The 15,761-nt window shown below is 32.9% G+C and overlaps 1 protein-coding gene across 1 annotated transcript; it reads left to right on the top strand.

Annotated features, from left to right (window-relative positions):
- The first annotated feature begins 697 nt into the window (after positions 1-697).
- LOC137813279 (class V chitinase CHIT5) lies at positions 698-4,018 on the top strand. The gene is made up of 2 exons (XM_068615392.2): positions 698-3,169; positions 3,777-4,018. Exons 1-2 carry the CDS (start codon positions 2,014-2,016, stop codon positions 3,797-3,799), a joined length of 1,179 nt encoding a protein of 392 aa, XP_068471493.2. The 5' UTR covers positions 698-2,013; the 3' UTR covers positions 3,800-4,018.
- The last annotated feature ends 11,743 nt before the right edge of the window (positions 4,019-15,761 follow it).

The raw sequence follows: 15,761 nt of genomic DNA, 5'->3' as shown, positions 1-15,761 counted from the left end.
TGTCTGAGTACCTTTTGTAGGTACCATCCGAGTCTAGAGCTAGCGAGGAGGAGGAGTGGAGGAGCGAGTGAGAGAGTTCAGCCGAGAAGGAGAAGTGAAGTATCGACCGAAGGAGTAGTCCGAAGGAGTAGTCCGAATCATTCTCTTAATTTCAGTCCCGTTTGAGAACTTTTCCAACACCTGAATATTCTCCATATATCCTATTGAACGTACATCGTTGGCGAGTGAGTAAAGAAGAATGATGTCATATTGATCTCACTCACATTTTGTGTCAATGAAAAGTTAAAAAAATAACTAGTAAAGACATTGATTCATCAAATTAGGTCAAGTGGGGTTGATAAAGTATAAATCCTCCTATTTTCTCCCATGTTCCTAATAAGTTATAAACTTGCTAGTTTTGTTGTTTTAATTATAGGATAAATCCTGCAAAACTTATTACATGTTAGGTCTTATGTCTTAAAGGCTTGTTGGAGTTTCAAATTGGTAGTTTATTTTTTTTTATCTACAACAATGTATCAAATAGTGACAAATGTATGTCATGTGATGTTTCTTTTATGTCTAGTCATGTCTCAAATCTGTTAAGCCAAATATTGGTATTCTTGTATTGATGATGTCAGTTATGGCTCTATAATATGATAATTAAGGATTTCATTATGAACTATTTGATTAAGAAATTATTAATACTTATGTTCATGGTAGTAAGTATCATATGACACATGATATGAATCGTACAAAATGATACAATTCTTCTTTCTCGCTATACGAATTATAACAATTTTTTTTCTCGCGTATCACACAATACAAGTGCAAATCGTTCAAAAAATAGCAGAATCTCAAATCACTTCCGTCTTCTCATCCAATGACCTAAACACAATGACCCAGGGAGAATAACGATGAGTAAACGACGAGAGCAAACATTGGGGAAACAAACGAAGATAAAGTAAATTACGAGAAAGAACATCGAAGAAGCAAATTGTAAGAGAAACATGAAAACGAGATATCATAAACATGGTTAGAGCAAGAGGCACAAGAACCGTGCATCTGAGGGACAAGAGGTACATATACCATTCCAAGTAACTTCAAATCATAAACATGAATATTAATATTTATTGAGCTACCATATATTATAAAAGTGGTATACGAATAATCCATTAGAAAAGTGACTCCATCTAGTTTAAATTTTGAACACAGACCTCTAATTTGTTTGCTTCATAGTTTGTCTATATATTTGTAGTTTAAGCTACCATTCTTCATGGCATTTTCTCATTGTCATATCTATATGTTTGTTGCTCTTTTGTTGTACTTAAATATTTTGATAACTGAGTAGGTCAGTTTGTTGGAGATATTATTGCTTTCTTTAATTTGGCACTGTACTACATTAGCATCATCTTTCATTTGATGAATTCCACTAAAAAATCTATTGAGGATATTTAAGTCTAGGACTTATGAATCTGTCAGGACTGCAACATCAGTGGTCACACAATGAATGCACTGAATCAACCCTAAACCACCAAAACAATTGCATTTGTTTTTGTGAACCAATGCTGTTTCTCCTCCTCCAATGAGTAAATGGGTTGGACTAGTGGAAACTGGCCAAATACTCACTACTATCTACTAGAGCACTAAATAATTTGTAAGTTTCATTTAAAAAGTGCTAATAACAATAACAATATAAATTTTCTTTGTTACAGTATATGTCATGAAGGCACCTTTCACACACAGAGGAGACAATTTGTGGTACTTACGCAATTACTTTCTCCAATGTAACTTCGACAATGTTGACATTATCGAATCAAACCTCGTGGTCTGCACAACTTTATGGTTCTAGACGGTTGACTTTATTATATTGGTTACCTTGTCCAGTTTTGTTTCCTTGTGTTTGATCCATTCCCCCAACTAAAGATACCCACCAAATGCAAGATTCAATTCAAACTTCAACAAAACCCACCTCAAACAAGAGCTTCAACACAACATTCCAAAATACAAATACCCACCTGTGGATATAAATACCTCATGGATGCATCCACAACTTCTTATGATAAAAAAATGTCCCTCCAAACACTCATTTTCACACCCCTTTTGGTTCTATTCATGAGTTTCCATTCTCATGCTCTTGTCCAACCTTCTAATTGGAAATACGCGCCAAACAAGGGAGGTGTTAGAGCTGCGTATTGGCCTTCTGGTGATGATCTTTCACCCTCTTCCATTGACACAAAATACTTCACTCACATCTACTATGCCTTCATCCAACAAGACCCTCAATTGTTCCACCTTAGTGTCACCGAATTTGAGAAAAAATGGATTCCACAGTTCATCAACGGCCTCCGCCACCGTTACCCGCCGGTCAAAACTCTCTTGTCAATTGGCGGCGGTGGCAGCAACTCAACCGCCTTCTCCCTCATGGCCACCACCAAACACACCCGACAAGTGTTCATCAACTCCACCATCCACGTGGCGCGCCAATACGGTTTCGACGGTCTCGATTTGGACTGGGAGTTCCCAGAAAACGAGGTCGATATGTCTAACCTAGGTGTCTTGTTTCATGAATGGCGTCAAGCTATAACGTTGGAAGCACACAGTTGTAGAAAACCGCCACTACTTTTAACAGCAGCCGTTTACTATGCTTCCACCATCAAACTCATTGGTAATGGGCCAAGAACATATCCAATTCAAGCCATTCGCGATTACTTGGATTGGGCCAGCCCAATGTGCTTTGACTATCATGGGGCCTGGGACAAATTTACAGGCTTTAATGCTGCTTTGTACGATCCAAATTCCAACATAAGTACCAAGTATGGGATTGGATCTTGGGTCGAAGCGGGTGTACCCACCCATAAATTGGTTATGGGTTTTCCCTTATACGGGCGAACATGGAGGCTTAAAGATCCAAATGTTGATGGGGTTGGAGCAGAAGCTGTTGGGGCAGCCACTGATACGGATGGTACTTTGGATTATGATGAAATTTTGGTGTTCAACAAAGAAAATGGTGCCACTGTTGTGTATGATGATGTAGCTGTGTCTTTCTACTCTTATGCGGGTACTACTTGGATCGGGTATGATGATGGACCATCCATAACAAAGAAGGTTCACTTTGCTAGGGCTTCGGGCTTGAAGGGCTATTTCTTTTGGGCTCTTGGTAAGGATAAGGATTGGACCATCTCAAGACAAGGTAACTCACTCTTACGACTGTTTCTTCCTGCACCTCCATATCTTCTTCTGCCACCTCCATACACAATATGAAAATATATTTTTATCCTTCTTGTGTCACCTCATAAAATAGTTTTCGGATTATGTAATCCGGAAACTCATTTGAAAAAAGACTACCGGATTACATAATCCGAAAGCTAAATAGACTTCTGGATTATGTAATCTGAAAAGTAATCATGCATATGAAAAAAGCTTCCAGATTATGTAATCCAAAAGTTAATTACAAATTTGAAAAATGACTTCAGGATTACATAATCCGAAATATTATAGAGAGGAATTTTTTGGAAATTCGAAAATTTATGAAGGTGAGAGTAGAAGGTATGGAGGTCCAGGAAGAAACAATCCACTCTTACTTCCTCACTCCTTTGGTAGAACTTCAATTAATTGTGTATAGAATTAATTTTCAGTGAAATGTTTTAATAATTCAAAATAAAATGAAGTTTCATATAATGAATAATATTTAAGTATATTTTCTTAAGTATCTAACTTATTATATAGTTTAATCATTAAATTAGTACTTGAGAGTATGAACATGGTTGGATTTAACATATGTTTCTTATTGTTTTCAGCTTCAAATGCATGGGCACACTGATGACTCCAGTGAGTTCATTTTGATCCATAGTGTTGTTTGACTAGATAAAATTTTACATAAATCAGAATTTCATTCAATCCTCAAACCGTAGTTGATGCAGAATCTTCATATTCGGATTATAGTGTCACCATACTTGAATAAGAATGCGATTGTAACATCCTTGAATACTTTGATTCTCTACCAACAATGACTGAAAAATATTTTGCTAATTTGCACTAAGGATTGATCATACTTTGCATGATTTCATTAAATGAAAACTTGTTGCATTATTGTAAAGGTTATTGTAAAAATTTGCATGCTCAAAAAGATTGAATCTAGGAGAATAAGAGATGGAGAGAAGTGTTTTAATCCGCTACAATAAAAACATTTAAAACTCATAATTCATTTTAATGTCTTAAAGCGTTCCAATGAAAATAAAACGAACAAAAATGGAATAAAACATTTAATACATTAAAATCTGAATATGAAAAGGTTTAAAACAGATACCTTGAAAACAGTTTTCTCATAATCTAAATTCAAATTTTGAATTTAAATAATCTCAAAATAATTTAATTAAAAGCCCTTTAGAAGTCTACTTGAGTTCCTTATTTCGTGAATAATTTACATGGCTTAGACTCAATTTAACGAGGATACCGTTTTTATAAAAATAATAATTATATTTTTTTTAAAATATTATTTCATTAAAACATATGTTTTTAATTAATATTATTTTAATTTACATATCAAAAAAATTAATTTAGAAATTACAATCAGCTTTATATTTTTTTTAAAAAATGGTCAAATTGATCCACTAATCCAGTTATGATCAAACCTACAAAATTATTCCTTATTTAAAATTAAGATTAATTTAAGGCAGTTTCTTTCTGCACCCCTACATTTTTCTTCTTGCACCCCCATAATATTGTGCAAAGACAAAACCGTCCCTATATAAAAATGTACATTTATTTTTTGCATTCTGAATTAAGAAATCCGGTAATTTTTTGGATTGGCACCTCCAGTAAAATTTTGTATTGACATGTTCAATAACCTTCCAAATTGGTGCTTTCGATAGTATATGAATGATTCATAATTAAAAAAACCTTTATGGATCCACCAATCTGTAATTTAAAATATGCATTCTGGATTCAGAAATCCATAATTGAAAAAAATCATTCCAGATCCACCAATCCGTAATAGAAAATAGGCTTCCAGATTCAGCAATCCAAAAATCAACAATTTATGCAAACTTTGCTTCCAGAACACCAACATGATTCACTTCCGGATTGATGAATCCATAACACACTCCCATATTTCTATTTCAAATAAAAGGTGAAGGTCAATTTCGGGATTTACAAAATTATACGGGTGCAGGAAGAAAAATATAGGGATGCAGGAAGAAACTGCCCTAATTTAAATCAACACACTTTTACACATTTTAATGTGACAGATCCAATAATCTATTTGACATCTTTAACAAATGTATTGTTCGATTACAATCGTTTTTAAGCCCGATCTTGAGTTGCATCTTATGATTCGGTGGATTGAATTTGGCAGTCATATGAGTCGGATCTGATTACTAAAATCCAAGAAGACATATGACATTTATCATATCCATGTCTGTTATTTATTCTTAGCACATGTCTAATAAAACACAATAAAAGAATATATTGCACCTTCACTTTATAACAAGGAATATGGGAAGCAGTTGAGCAAGTTGTTATGAATCTTCAAAAGAAGAATCGGGAAATGCTACAAAAGAACCATTAGTCTCCCACCTAAAGTAAGTATTATTCTATGCAATAGATTGTACTTGGTTTAACAAAGAAGGTAATAAGTTGTGGAAATGAGTGTGAGTTTTCATCATTTGGTGCATTTGGAAACATAGAAATGAGATAGTGTTCAACCAAGCAAAAGTGGACGCAAGTGAAATCTTCTCTCTGGTTCAAGTACAGTCTTGGAATTGGTTAAAAAACAAGGTTCTAAGGGTGTATTTCTCTTTTTCAGATTTGGTCCAAAGCTCAACTACTTGTATTATTATGACAGCAAAACGTTGATCGTTGTGTGGATTGAGAGGTTGGTCTTTTATTCCTTTGCTCAGCCCAACAAGTGTGCATTTTGTTTCTTGTTTTTGCTTTGGTTTTTGATTTTCTTGTTTGAGAGTCAATATTCTCCTTTGATGTGGAATCGTTTAGCGTTTTTGTTTTGCATGACGCTATTTCGTGAGGGTAGGTGATTTTTGTGCTTTGTTTTGTCAGGTTTACTTTTACCGTAGGGTGTTTAGAAATGTAGTTTGGATTCATACATGTATAAGGGTTAGAACATTCCTTTTTGTTCCTTTTATATTTATATTTATTTATTGTTTGTTGGTTAAAAAAAACATATACTAAAATGATATTTTATGTTCCTGACTTATTGTTAGAGTATTATCAACCGGTAAAACTCTCTTCGTCGTGATATCCCAACAATCTAGAACTATAATTACAAAAGATCATGTAAAAAGCCACTTCCAAACATTCAACTTTGAGTTTTGAAGAAAATACCAACTATATTTAAAATATAATATTTTTTTTTTATGTAAAGTTTAGAGTTTGTGTGACAGTAATCATTAGTCTCGTTATTGTATTTAACAAAAAATATATATAACTGCTAAAAAAAAGTTTAATTTCTTTCCAAAAATTTTAATAAAAAGATTTAGAGAGGTAAGCATGTGCCCTCAATTTGAGAATATGTTCCATAAAACCCAGTTAAATTTTAGTGTTATAGATTGAGGTTTTAGATTATTGAGATTTCTTTACTGCATCCTATTGAAATTTAGTTGCCTAACAAATTTATTTATGAACTCGAAAACGTATTAGATAAAAATAATAATTTTAAAGTATAATTTAAATAAAATTTCGCTCTAAAAAATTAATGCAAATAACTTTGCTCTTTTTAAACAACAAATTTAAACGAGTTAAACCAAAGTATAAGTCTTAAAAATTAATCTTTTTAAAAAAGATAACTTTAATTTCATAGATCTAAATAAAAAAATATAAATATATAAATTTAAATTATGAATAATTTTTCAATAATTTTTTTTTTTCACTTATAGTTTCATTTAAATTACTTATTTTTTTTTAAATGAAATAAAACTCGCTAATAATGATTAGCATGTATCCGATATTCACATGTTGAATACCACAATACTCATACCTGTTTAATAAACTAATAAATATTTAAAATACCAATATTCATTACTTATGAATATTTATTTAATATCTATTATGAATATTATTTTTTTCATCATTACCTACAATAGTTATATTTTAAAACTAAAAAAGTATAGTGAATTAAAAGTTACCTTTAACTTTATATTATACATAAGTCATTGTTGTAAATTAATTATTAATTAAGAAAAATAATATTCATTCTTCAAATTGTCTCTCTCGTTTTTTTCTCTAGTATTTTTTTATCTTATTTTTTTAATAATTGATTTAAATTAAGGTTGATAGTTGATATAAAATTGCTGCAATAAATAATATCAATGTGTGTTGGAGATCCCACATCGACTAGAGATTAGAGCCTTTCATTCTATATAAGTGGGTGCAAACCTCAATCCTATCAGCCGGTTTTATGGGGTTGAGTTAGGCTTAAAGTCCACTTCGTAATATGGTATTGCCCTACACTGATGCCCCTTTTGGAACAGCCGATGAACAATTTCCTATACTTACACCCAAGTGAGAATCCCGCAGCCTCGTTGAAGTTTTCTTCTACTAAAAAGCATGGGTTTCCTCCTGGCTACAAATCCATCAATAGGACATCCCAAGCCAACAATATGTTTACTACTAACTCTTTTTCTGAGTCTTTTTCTAAAGAACAGGATGTAAAGGGGATTCAACTTACATCACAACAGTGTCAATTCTTGACCAACATTTTGCGTCAGCAAAACCTTGAGGATCCTGCCCCTCACTCTCAAATTAATCAAGTCGGAACCTTCTCGACGGACAAAATCACCAATACCGAGCAATCTTCAACGGGTAAGTTTTTCTCTTCACTATCTGCTATAAAAGAATCTTGGCTTGTTGATTCTGGTGCCACTGATCATGTTTGCCACAATTTGAGCGCTTTTACTACTTGGACTAAAATCAAACCTGTCTTAATTAGTCTCCCAAATGGTCAAACTGTTTATGCCACATATTCTGGTTTAGTACACTTTTCGGCCAAGTTTTATTTGTTTGATGTGTTATATGTGCCTCATTTTCAATTAAACTTAATATCTGTTTCTAAACTCACACACCAACTTAAATGCACTTTAACTTTCACTTTAACTCACTGCATTATACAGGACAATCTCACCCAAGAGAGGATTGGTACAGTTGAAGCCACTGGTGGCTTGTACCCTGTCACTACCTTGCCTGCTTCTAGTCGCTTTAAACCACATAACTTTGCTCCTCTTATTAATTGTAATATCACGGACAAAACACTGTGGAACTATAGACTGGGGCACCCTTCACATGAAAGATTACATGTCTTACGTAAACAATACCATTTTATTACTATTGATACTCATCATGTATGTGATACTTGTAGTCGTGCAAAACAGAGAAAACTTCCTTTCACTTTAAGTACTACTGCTACCTCTGCTATTTTTGATCTTGTACACTTTGATATTTGGGGACCCTGTTCCATAACTTCTATGCAAGGTTTTCGTTATTTCTTAACTATTGTTGATGATTACTCGCGTTATACTTGGGTTATTTTGTTGCATAATAAATTTGAAGTGCGTTCGCACATCATTAACTTCACTGTTTTTGTTCAAAATCATTTCCAAACTAATATCAAAACGATTCGTACTGACAATGGTGTTGAGTTTGCTATGTCCAGTTTTTATGCTTCAAAGGGAATTATACATCAAACATCTTGTGTTGAAACACCACAACAAAGTGACATTGTGGAACGTAAACATCAACACATACTAAATGTAACTAGGGCCTTACTTTTTCAAGCAAATCTTCCTCCTATTTTTTGGGAATTTGCTGTAAATCATGCTGTTTTCTTAATAAATTCTATTCCTACTCCATTACTTAATAACATCACTCCTCATGAACAATTGTTTGGAAAACCGTATGACATTTCTTTTTTAAAAGTGTTTGGTTGCCTATGTTATGCTAGTACCATTACTGCACATAGGAAGAAATTAGATGATAGATCTATCAAAGGTATTTTTCTTGGTTTCCCGCAAAATACAAAAGGTTATATTGTCTTAAATTTAAAGTTTCATCGCATAGAGATATCAAGACATGTAATCTTTCATGAAACCCATTTTCCATATAAATTGGATGGTGGCTTGCCTAGGGACCCCAACACTTTATCTCTCCCTATTTCTAACGCATATAATTCTGCTCTTGATTTTTTTTTTCTGATACTGCACCTCCTGTCGAGCCGTGTGCCTCTACTCCTGCATCTCTTGTCGAGCCGTGTGCCTCTACTCCTGCACCCAATACTGCCCCTCCACCAGCCTTATTATCCTTTGATCTTCCAGCAAATAATGTCTCTGCTCCTGCATCCAACACTGCACCTCCACCAGCATCATCACCTCCTGCACCTCCAGGAAGCACCTCACCCCAATTTCCAAGAAGATCAACTTGTCCTCACCGACAACCTGCCTATCTTGCTGATTTCCACACAACAACCAACACTGTAAGTAGTAGATATCCTATTCATAATTACTTGTCTTACAATTCCTTATCTTCTAATTTTAGAAATATTATTTCCTCTATCAATTCTCATCCTGAACCTCGCACCTATACCGAAGCCTCCAAACATGCTTCTTGGCAATCTGCCATGCAAGTTGAGCTTCAAGCTCTTGCTGCTAACAATACTTTGCAACTTACCCCTCTCCCTCCAGGAAAGAAAACTATTGGTTGTAAATGTGTATATAAAATCAAATATCATTCTGATGGCACTGTTGAGCGCCACAAAGCTAGAGTTGTTGCCAAAGGGTTCACCCAAGTTGAAGGACTTGATTTCTTAGACACTTTTGCACCTGTTGCTAAACTCACTACCGTTCGCCTTCTCCTTGCTGTTGCCACTACCAAAAATTGGGTTTTAAAACAACTTGATGTCAATAATGCCTTTCTTCACGGTGATCTCCATGAAGAGGTATACATGACCCCCCACCTGGCCTCTCTCTTCCTTCTCCCCAGCATGTCTGCAAGCTTCAACGGTCTTTGTATGGTCTTCGTCAAGCTGGTCGTCAATGGTACGCAAATTCTACTTTTCTTTTATCAAATAAGTACTCTATCTCTGTTGCTGACCACTCTCTTTTTCTTAAATATAATAATGATAAACTCACTGTTATTCTTGTTTATGTTGATGACTTGGTCTTAACTGGTGATGACACGGAGGAAATCAATACAATTACTGCATCCCTTCACCATCACTTCAAGATAAAAAAATTTAGGTAATCTCACTTACTTTTTGGGACTGGAAATTGCTCGCAACAGTACTGGTCTTCATTTAAGTCAACACAAGTATACTCTTGATCTCCTTCAAGAAACTGGCATGCTTGACTCTGCACTTGTGGCCACTCCTATGACTCACACCTCCCGTCTCTCTCCCGACCAAGGCTCACCTCTCGATGTTGATGCCACTTCCCAGTAGAGAAGACTCATTGGACGTCTAATTTACTTAACCAACACGCGACCAGACATCGCCTTCGCTGTCCACAATTTAAGCCAATTCATATATGCACCCACAACTCATCATCAACAAGTTGTCTCCCGTCTTTTGCGTTACTCAAAGGCACCCCTGGTGAAGGACTATATTTTTCTCACACTAGTTCACTTCACCTTTGTGGTTTTAGTGACTCTGACTGGGCAACATGCCCTACCACACTGTCACTGGATATTCCATCTACTTAGGAGACTCCCTAATATCATGGAAATCAAAAAAGCAGCCAACTAGAGTATAGAGCACTTGCCACCATGTGAGCTACAATGGTTGTCTTACCTCCTTCAGGATTTACATCTTCCTCTCTCCCAGCCTGCAACCCTGTATTGTGACAACAAATCTGCCCTTCAAATAGCTTCCAATCAAGTTTTTCATGAACGAACCAAGCACATCGAAATTGATTATCACCTAGTTCGTGAAAAACTTAACTCTGGTCTCCTCAAACTGCTGCCCATTACCTCTGCAATGCAAGTTGCTGACATATTCACCAAACCCCTTGCTTCCGCACAGTTCTCTACTCTCAAATTCAAGCTGGGTCTGACAAATATCTACTCCCCAGCTTGAGGGGTGTTAACATATTTAATTTTCTATTGTAAATTATTGGGCTTTATTTCTTTGGCCCAACTTTCCTTTTCTATTTTAGTTAGGTCTTAATCTTTCTCTTATATATACACCATGTATTTTACTCTTTAATATACAAGTGAATAAAAGTTTATTTTATATTTAGTTTTCTCTACAAGTAGGGTTTATCAAAACCTTTTTCTTCCATTACGATTACGTACAATTACGTACACTACATTAAAGCATCACATTAGGCAAGGAATATTCATCACCTTCATTTACTGTAATATGGTATCAGAGCTATTTCGAGCCTATCCTAGCGAGTATTTGTTGGCCTTATTAGGCCACCTGCTATCGGGCCGCTATCGGACCACCCATAATATATAGTCCCACGCACGAGCTTCTATCTATCACTCTCGGCGTGAGGGGGTGTGTTGGAGATCCCACATCGACTAGAGATTAGAGCCTTTCATTCTATATAAGTGGGTGCAAACCTCAATCCTATGAGCCGGTTTTATGGGGTTGAGTTAGGCTTAAAGTCCACTTCGTAATAATGTGTAATATTTTATCTTTTCAAGTTTTATTTTATTATGGTTAATATTTTTTTATAATTTTTATATTAAATTTTATTTCATATTCTTCTTAGAATTTTCTTAATATGAAATAAAAAATATGATTCTGTGAAATTAAAGAAAGATGTTATTAGTCAAGATGTTAAGAAGTGGGTTTTAAGCCTAACTCAACCCCATAAAACCGGTTCAATGAGGTGAGGTTTGCATCCATTTATATATTATGAAAGGCTCTAATCTCTAGTCGATGTAGGATCTCCAACACACCCCCTCACGCCGAGGCTACCAACTCATGCGTGGAGATATATGTTATGGGTGGTCCGATAATGGCCCGATAGCGGGTGGCCTGCTAAACCCAACAAATACTCGCTAGGATAGGCTCGAAATGGCTCTGATACCATGCTAAGAAGTGAGTTTTAAGCCTAACTCAACCCCATAATACCGGCTCAATAAGGTGAGGTTTGCACCCATTTATATATTATGAAAGACTCTAATCTCTAGTCGACGTGAGATCTTCAACACTAGAAAATTCAGTAAATAGTTTTGCATAAAAAAAAGAGTAATATATATATATATATATATATATATATATATATATATATATATATATTTAAAAGATAAAAGGTATTAAAGCCTACATACTAACTTTTGTTCACTTTCTCCATTCCCTTCGCCTTTTGCGCCAATTTTTAAGACTCTCTTAAAAGTTTAGAAGCGTTGACTCTTTTACTCCTTTGACATATTCATAAGATTTGAAAAATCAAATTTCCTATTTTAAAAATATTTAATTACGATAACTTTGAAATAAGGTGTATGGTTATCATGACTTTGACGTATACTTCATTTTAACGCCCAAATAAAATAAACTTTGAGAGAAAAATATCTACAATATTCATCAAATTTATTATGATTTATGAACGTGGAGAAATATGGGACTAAACATTTAACTAAAGTCAAATTGACTTTTATGTTAGGATCCCTTAAAATGTGCATACATTGCATTCGAAGAAGGAAAAACGAGAAAGCGATATAGTTGAATTTTATTTTCCAAAATTTATTTTATAATATAAAACTTGTCTTTAATATATTTATATCTATCTATCAATATTTATATAATATATATATATATATATATATATTTCTTTTGAAAGATATTTATTAATGATTATAAGTTATTAAAAAAGGTTAGGTCTTTTTATAGAGATGTGGACTTCTAGTAGACGAGTTATAGTTGATGATGTTTGAGTACTGAATCAAGGTTTATGTATAAAAGATTGTTTTTAATTCTATCCATTCTTTGTTTTGATAAAAAAAATTTAAAATTATCAAATGTTTAAGTTACTAATAAAGAATAATGATAATAAAATTATTATTATTCTTTATTTATTATTATTATTATTATTATTATTATTATTATTATTATGAGATAGAAACAACTATTAAAAGAGATTGTGATATTTTTGTTAATGTGTGTATATAGGTGTTTCAACGTTCATAAACCAAACTAAATAAGATAAGATAATATGGTCACTTGGTTGAATGGGTAGTTCAAGACAACTAAGTTGTTGGCTAGTAGCATTCATTTCATATATATATATATATATATATATATATATATATATATAAATAAAAGATATTCAAAGTGACATTAATTTAACAGTGGCTATGTACATAAGTTCAGAAGTTGATAAAATAATGTTTTAAGGAGATGAACATCTTTATTCTCATTTTTAAGGATGAATGATTTTTTTTGGAAAATCAGAATTAATTCTTTCTTTTTGTGTAGATACAAAAATAGGTATTTGTGAAAGTAATAAGTAAATAATAGAAAATAGACCAAATAAAATAATGATACCGATAATTTTTAACATGAAAAAATTTCTTCAAACTTAGAAATAAAAACTTACGAAACCTAGTCCAAAAAATGTCTCCACTATGAAAATACGATTACAATATTTGTTTTTCTCAGTATGTGAGGATAACACTCAATCTCACCCAACAAGGATGGAATACAATGTCTCTCTAGCTTCTCACTAGGATTTCTAATCTCACTATGGTGAATATATATTATCTCATTTACTCTCTATGTTGTTCTTCTCACTTGATTGTCTTTCTCTTCCTCACAAGTTTCCTTTATATAGAGATGACATGAAGACTTCTTCATAAAGAGATAGTGGATAATTAGTGCTTATTACATTTTCAAGAGAGATATAATTCAAAGACTTTTGGAATGAACATCATTGAATATATTCAATGAATTAGTTATCAAGATTCATTGGTCATGGTCCCCATTAAAATAAAGACAGATTCCTAACAAATCTCCCCCTTCCCGACTTAATTAAGGGGTATCGATAAACCAACTTCCCTACAATAGTTTGTTAACGTCTTAGCTGAAATTGCCTTGGTCATCATGTCAGCCTAGTTGTCATCTGTATGAACCTTCTCTAGCTACAACTCTTCATCCTCCAAAGCATTTCGTATCCAATGATAACGATAATCAATGTGCTTCGTTTGAGAATGAAATGTAAGAGTCTTAGCTAGGTGGATTGCACTTTGGTTGTCATAATGGACAACATATCTTTCTTGAACATGACCCAATTCATGCAAGATTTTTCATATATTTTACCTCTTTGCCAGCTTCAGATGCGGCAATATACTCTGCCTCGGTTGTTGATAAAGCAACACATCTTTGTAACTTGGATTGCCAAGATACAACTCCCCCTGCAAAAGTAGTTAAATATCTTGATGTGAATTTTCTAGAATCTACATCTCTAGCCATGTCTACATCTGTGTATCCACCAACATAGGATCTTCATTACCAAAGCATAAACATCTTTTGGTAGTTCTTCTCAAATATCTCAATATTCACTTCACTGCATTCTAGTGTTAACACTAGGATTGGACAAGAATCGTCTCACAACACCAACTGCATGAACAATATCTGGTTTTGTGCAAATCATGGTGTATCATGGTGTGCTTAGCTTGAAATGTTTGACCAGTGGAACACTGACAATATCTACAAATTTATTATAATTTATTCTCCACAATTCAAATTTATTATAAAAATGCAAAAAAAGAAAACAATTTTTCATTTATTTTTCCCATTATACCTATAAAATATTTTATTTTATTCTCTTTGTATTAATATTATCCTTTATAAATTTTAATATTTTTAATTTTTAATTTTCAAAATTTAATATTTCCTTCTATTTCAATTATATAAATATTTAAATTCACTAAAAAAATAATTTAACCTTACATAATTTAATAATTTTCTCCTCTCTTTTAAAATTTATTCTCCCCATTTTTAATTAATTTTTTCTTACTTACAAAATGTTTTTAAAAATTAATTTATTTTATTTTTTCTTAAATTTATTTTATTTTTATATTTCCTTTTTTCTTTCCCATTCACTCCCGACAAAGTAATCAAAATCTAAAATACTATCCCAAAATTCTGTTACTACATAATTAATTAATTATAAATGAATATTCACAGACCAAAGTCTAGAAATCAAAATTATTTTTTTCGGAAATCACATTTTAATAATACACCAAATGAACTTTCTTCACTCGTGTTCATTATTGGAAAAAAAAAATCCAAAATTCGACTCCCCAACCAAATTCTAGAAACCTTTTTTTTGGAGAAATAAAAATCGAATGTGAGAATTTGGTTTTCTAATAACTGATTCTCACCGTAAACAGTGTTATTCAGAAAATTAAATATCAAATGATGTTATCCAAGGAATTAATTTCCTAAAACGTGTCATTTTGGAGAAAAAGTCACATCTTCTACTAGGAACCAATATAATGTGTGTGCTTGTTTGTAGAAACTCGTGGAAAGAAAAAAAAATAAAAAATAGTCCAAATATATATCACTTTAGTATTTATAAATTTGACTTTGAATTTAATTAATTTTGTTTCAAGATAATTTTGAAAAAATGTCAATCGTATTTAGATGTTTTTATTAAGTAAAACAATATAAACTCAATTCTTTATCATAAAATCAAACACATTAAAATTTAATTACCTAAAGTCACATTGATATTTCAACGTGATTTTAGTAATCTAACATGAAAAGGCATTTGTTACTCATAAAAAAAAAATATAATTATCGTGTAATTACTATATAAGAACTATTCAGT

This window comes from Phaseolus vulgaris, chromosome 1, assembly GCF_051622355.1.
Source record: "Phaseolus vulgaris cultivar YP4 chromosome 1, ASM5162235v1, whole genome shotgun sequence".
Lineage (NCBI taxonomy): Eukaryota > Viridiplantae > Streptophyta > Magnoliopsida > Fabales > Fabaceae > Phaseolus > Phaseolus vulgaris.
The sequence above is the reverse complement of the archived record's forward strand: the minus strand, read 5'-3'. Positions and strand labels throughout refer to the sequence as shown.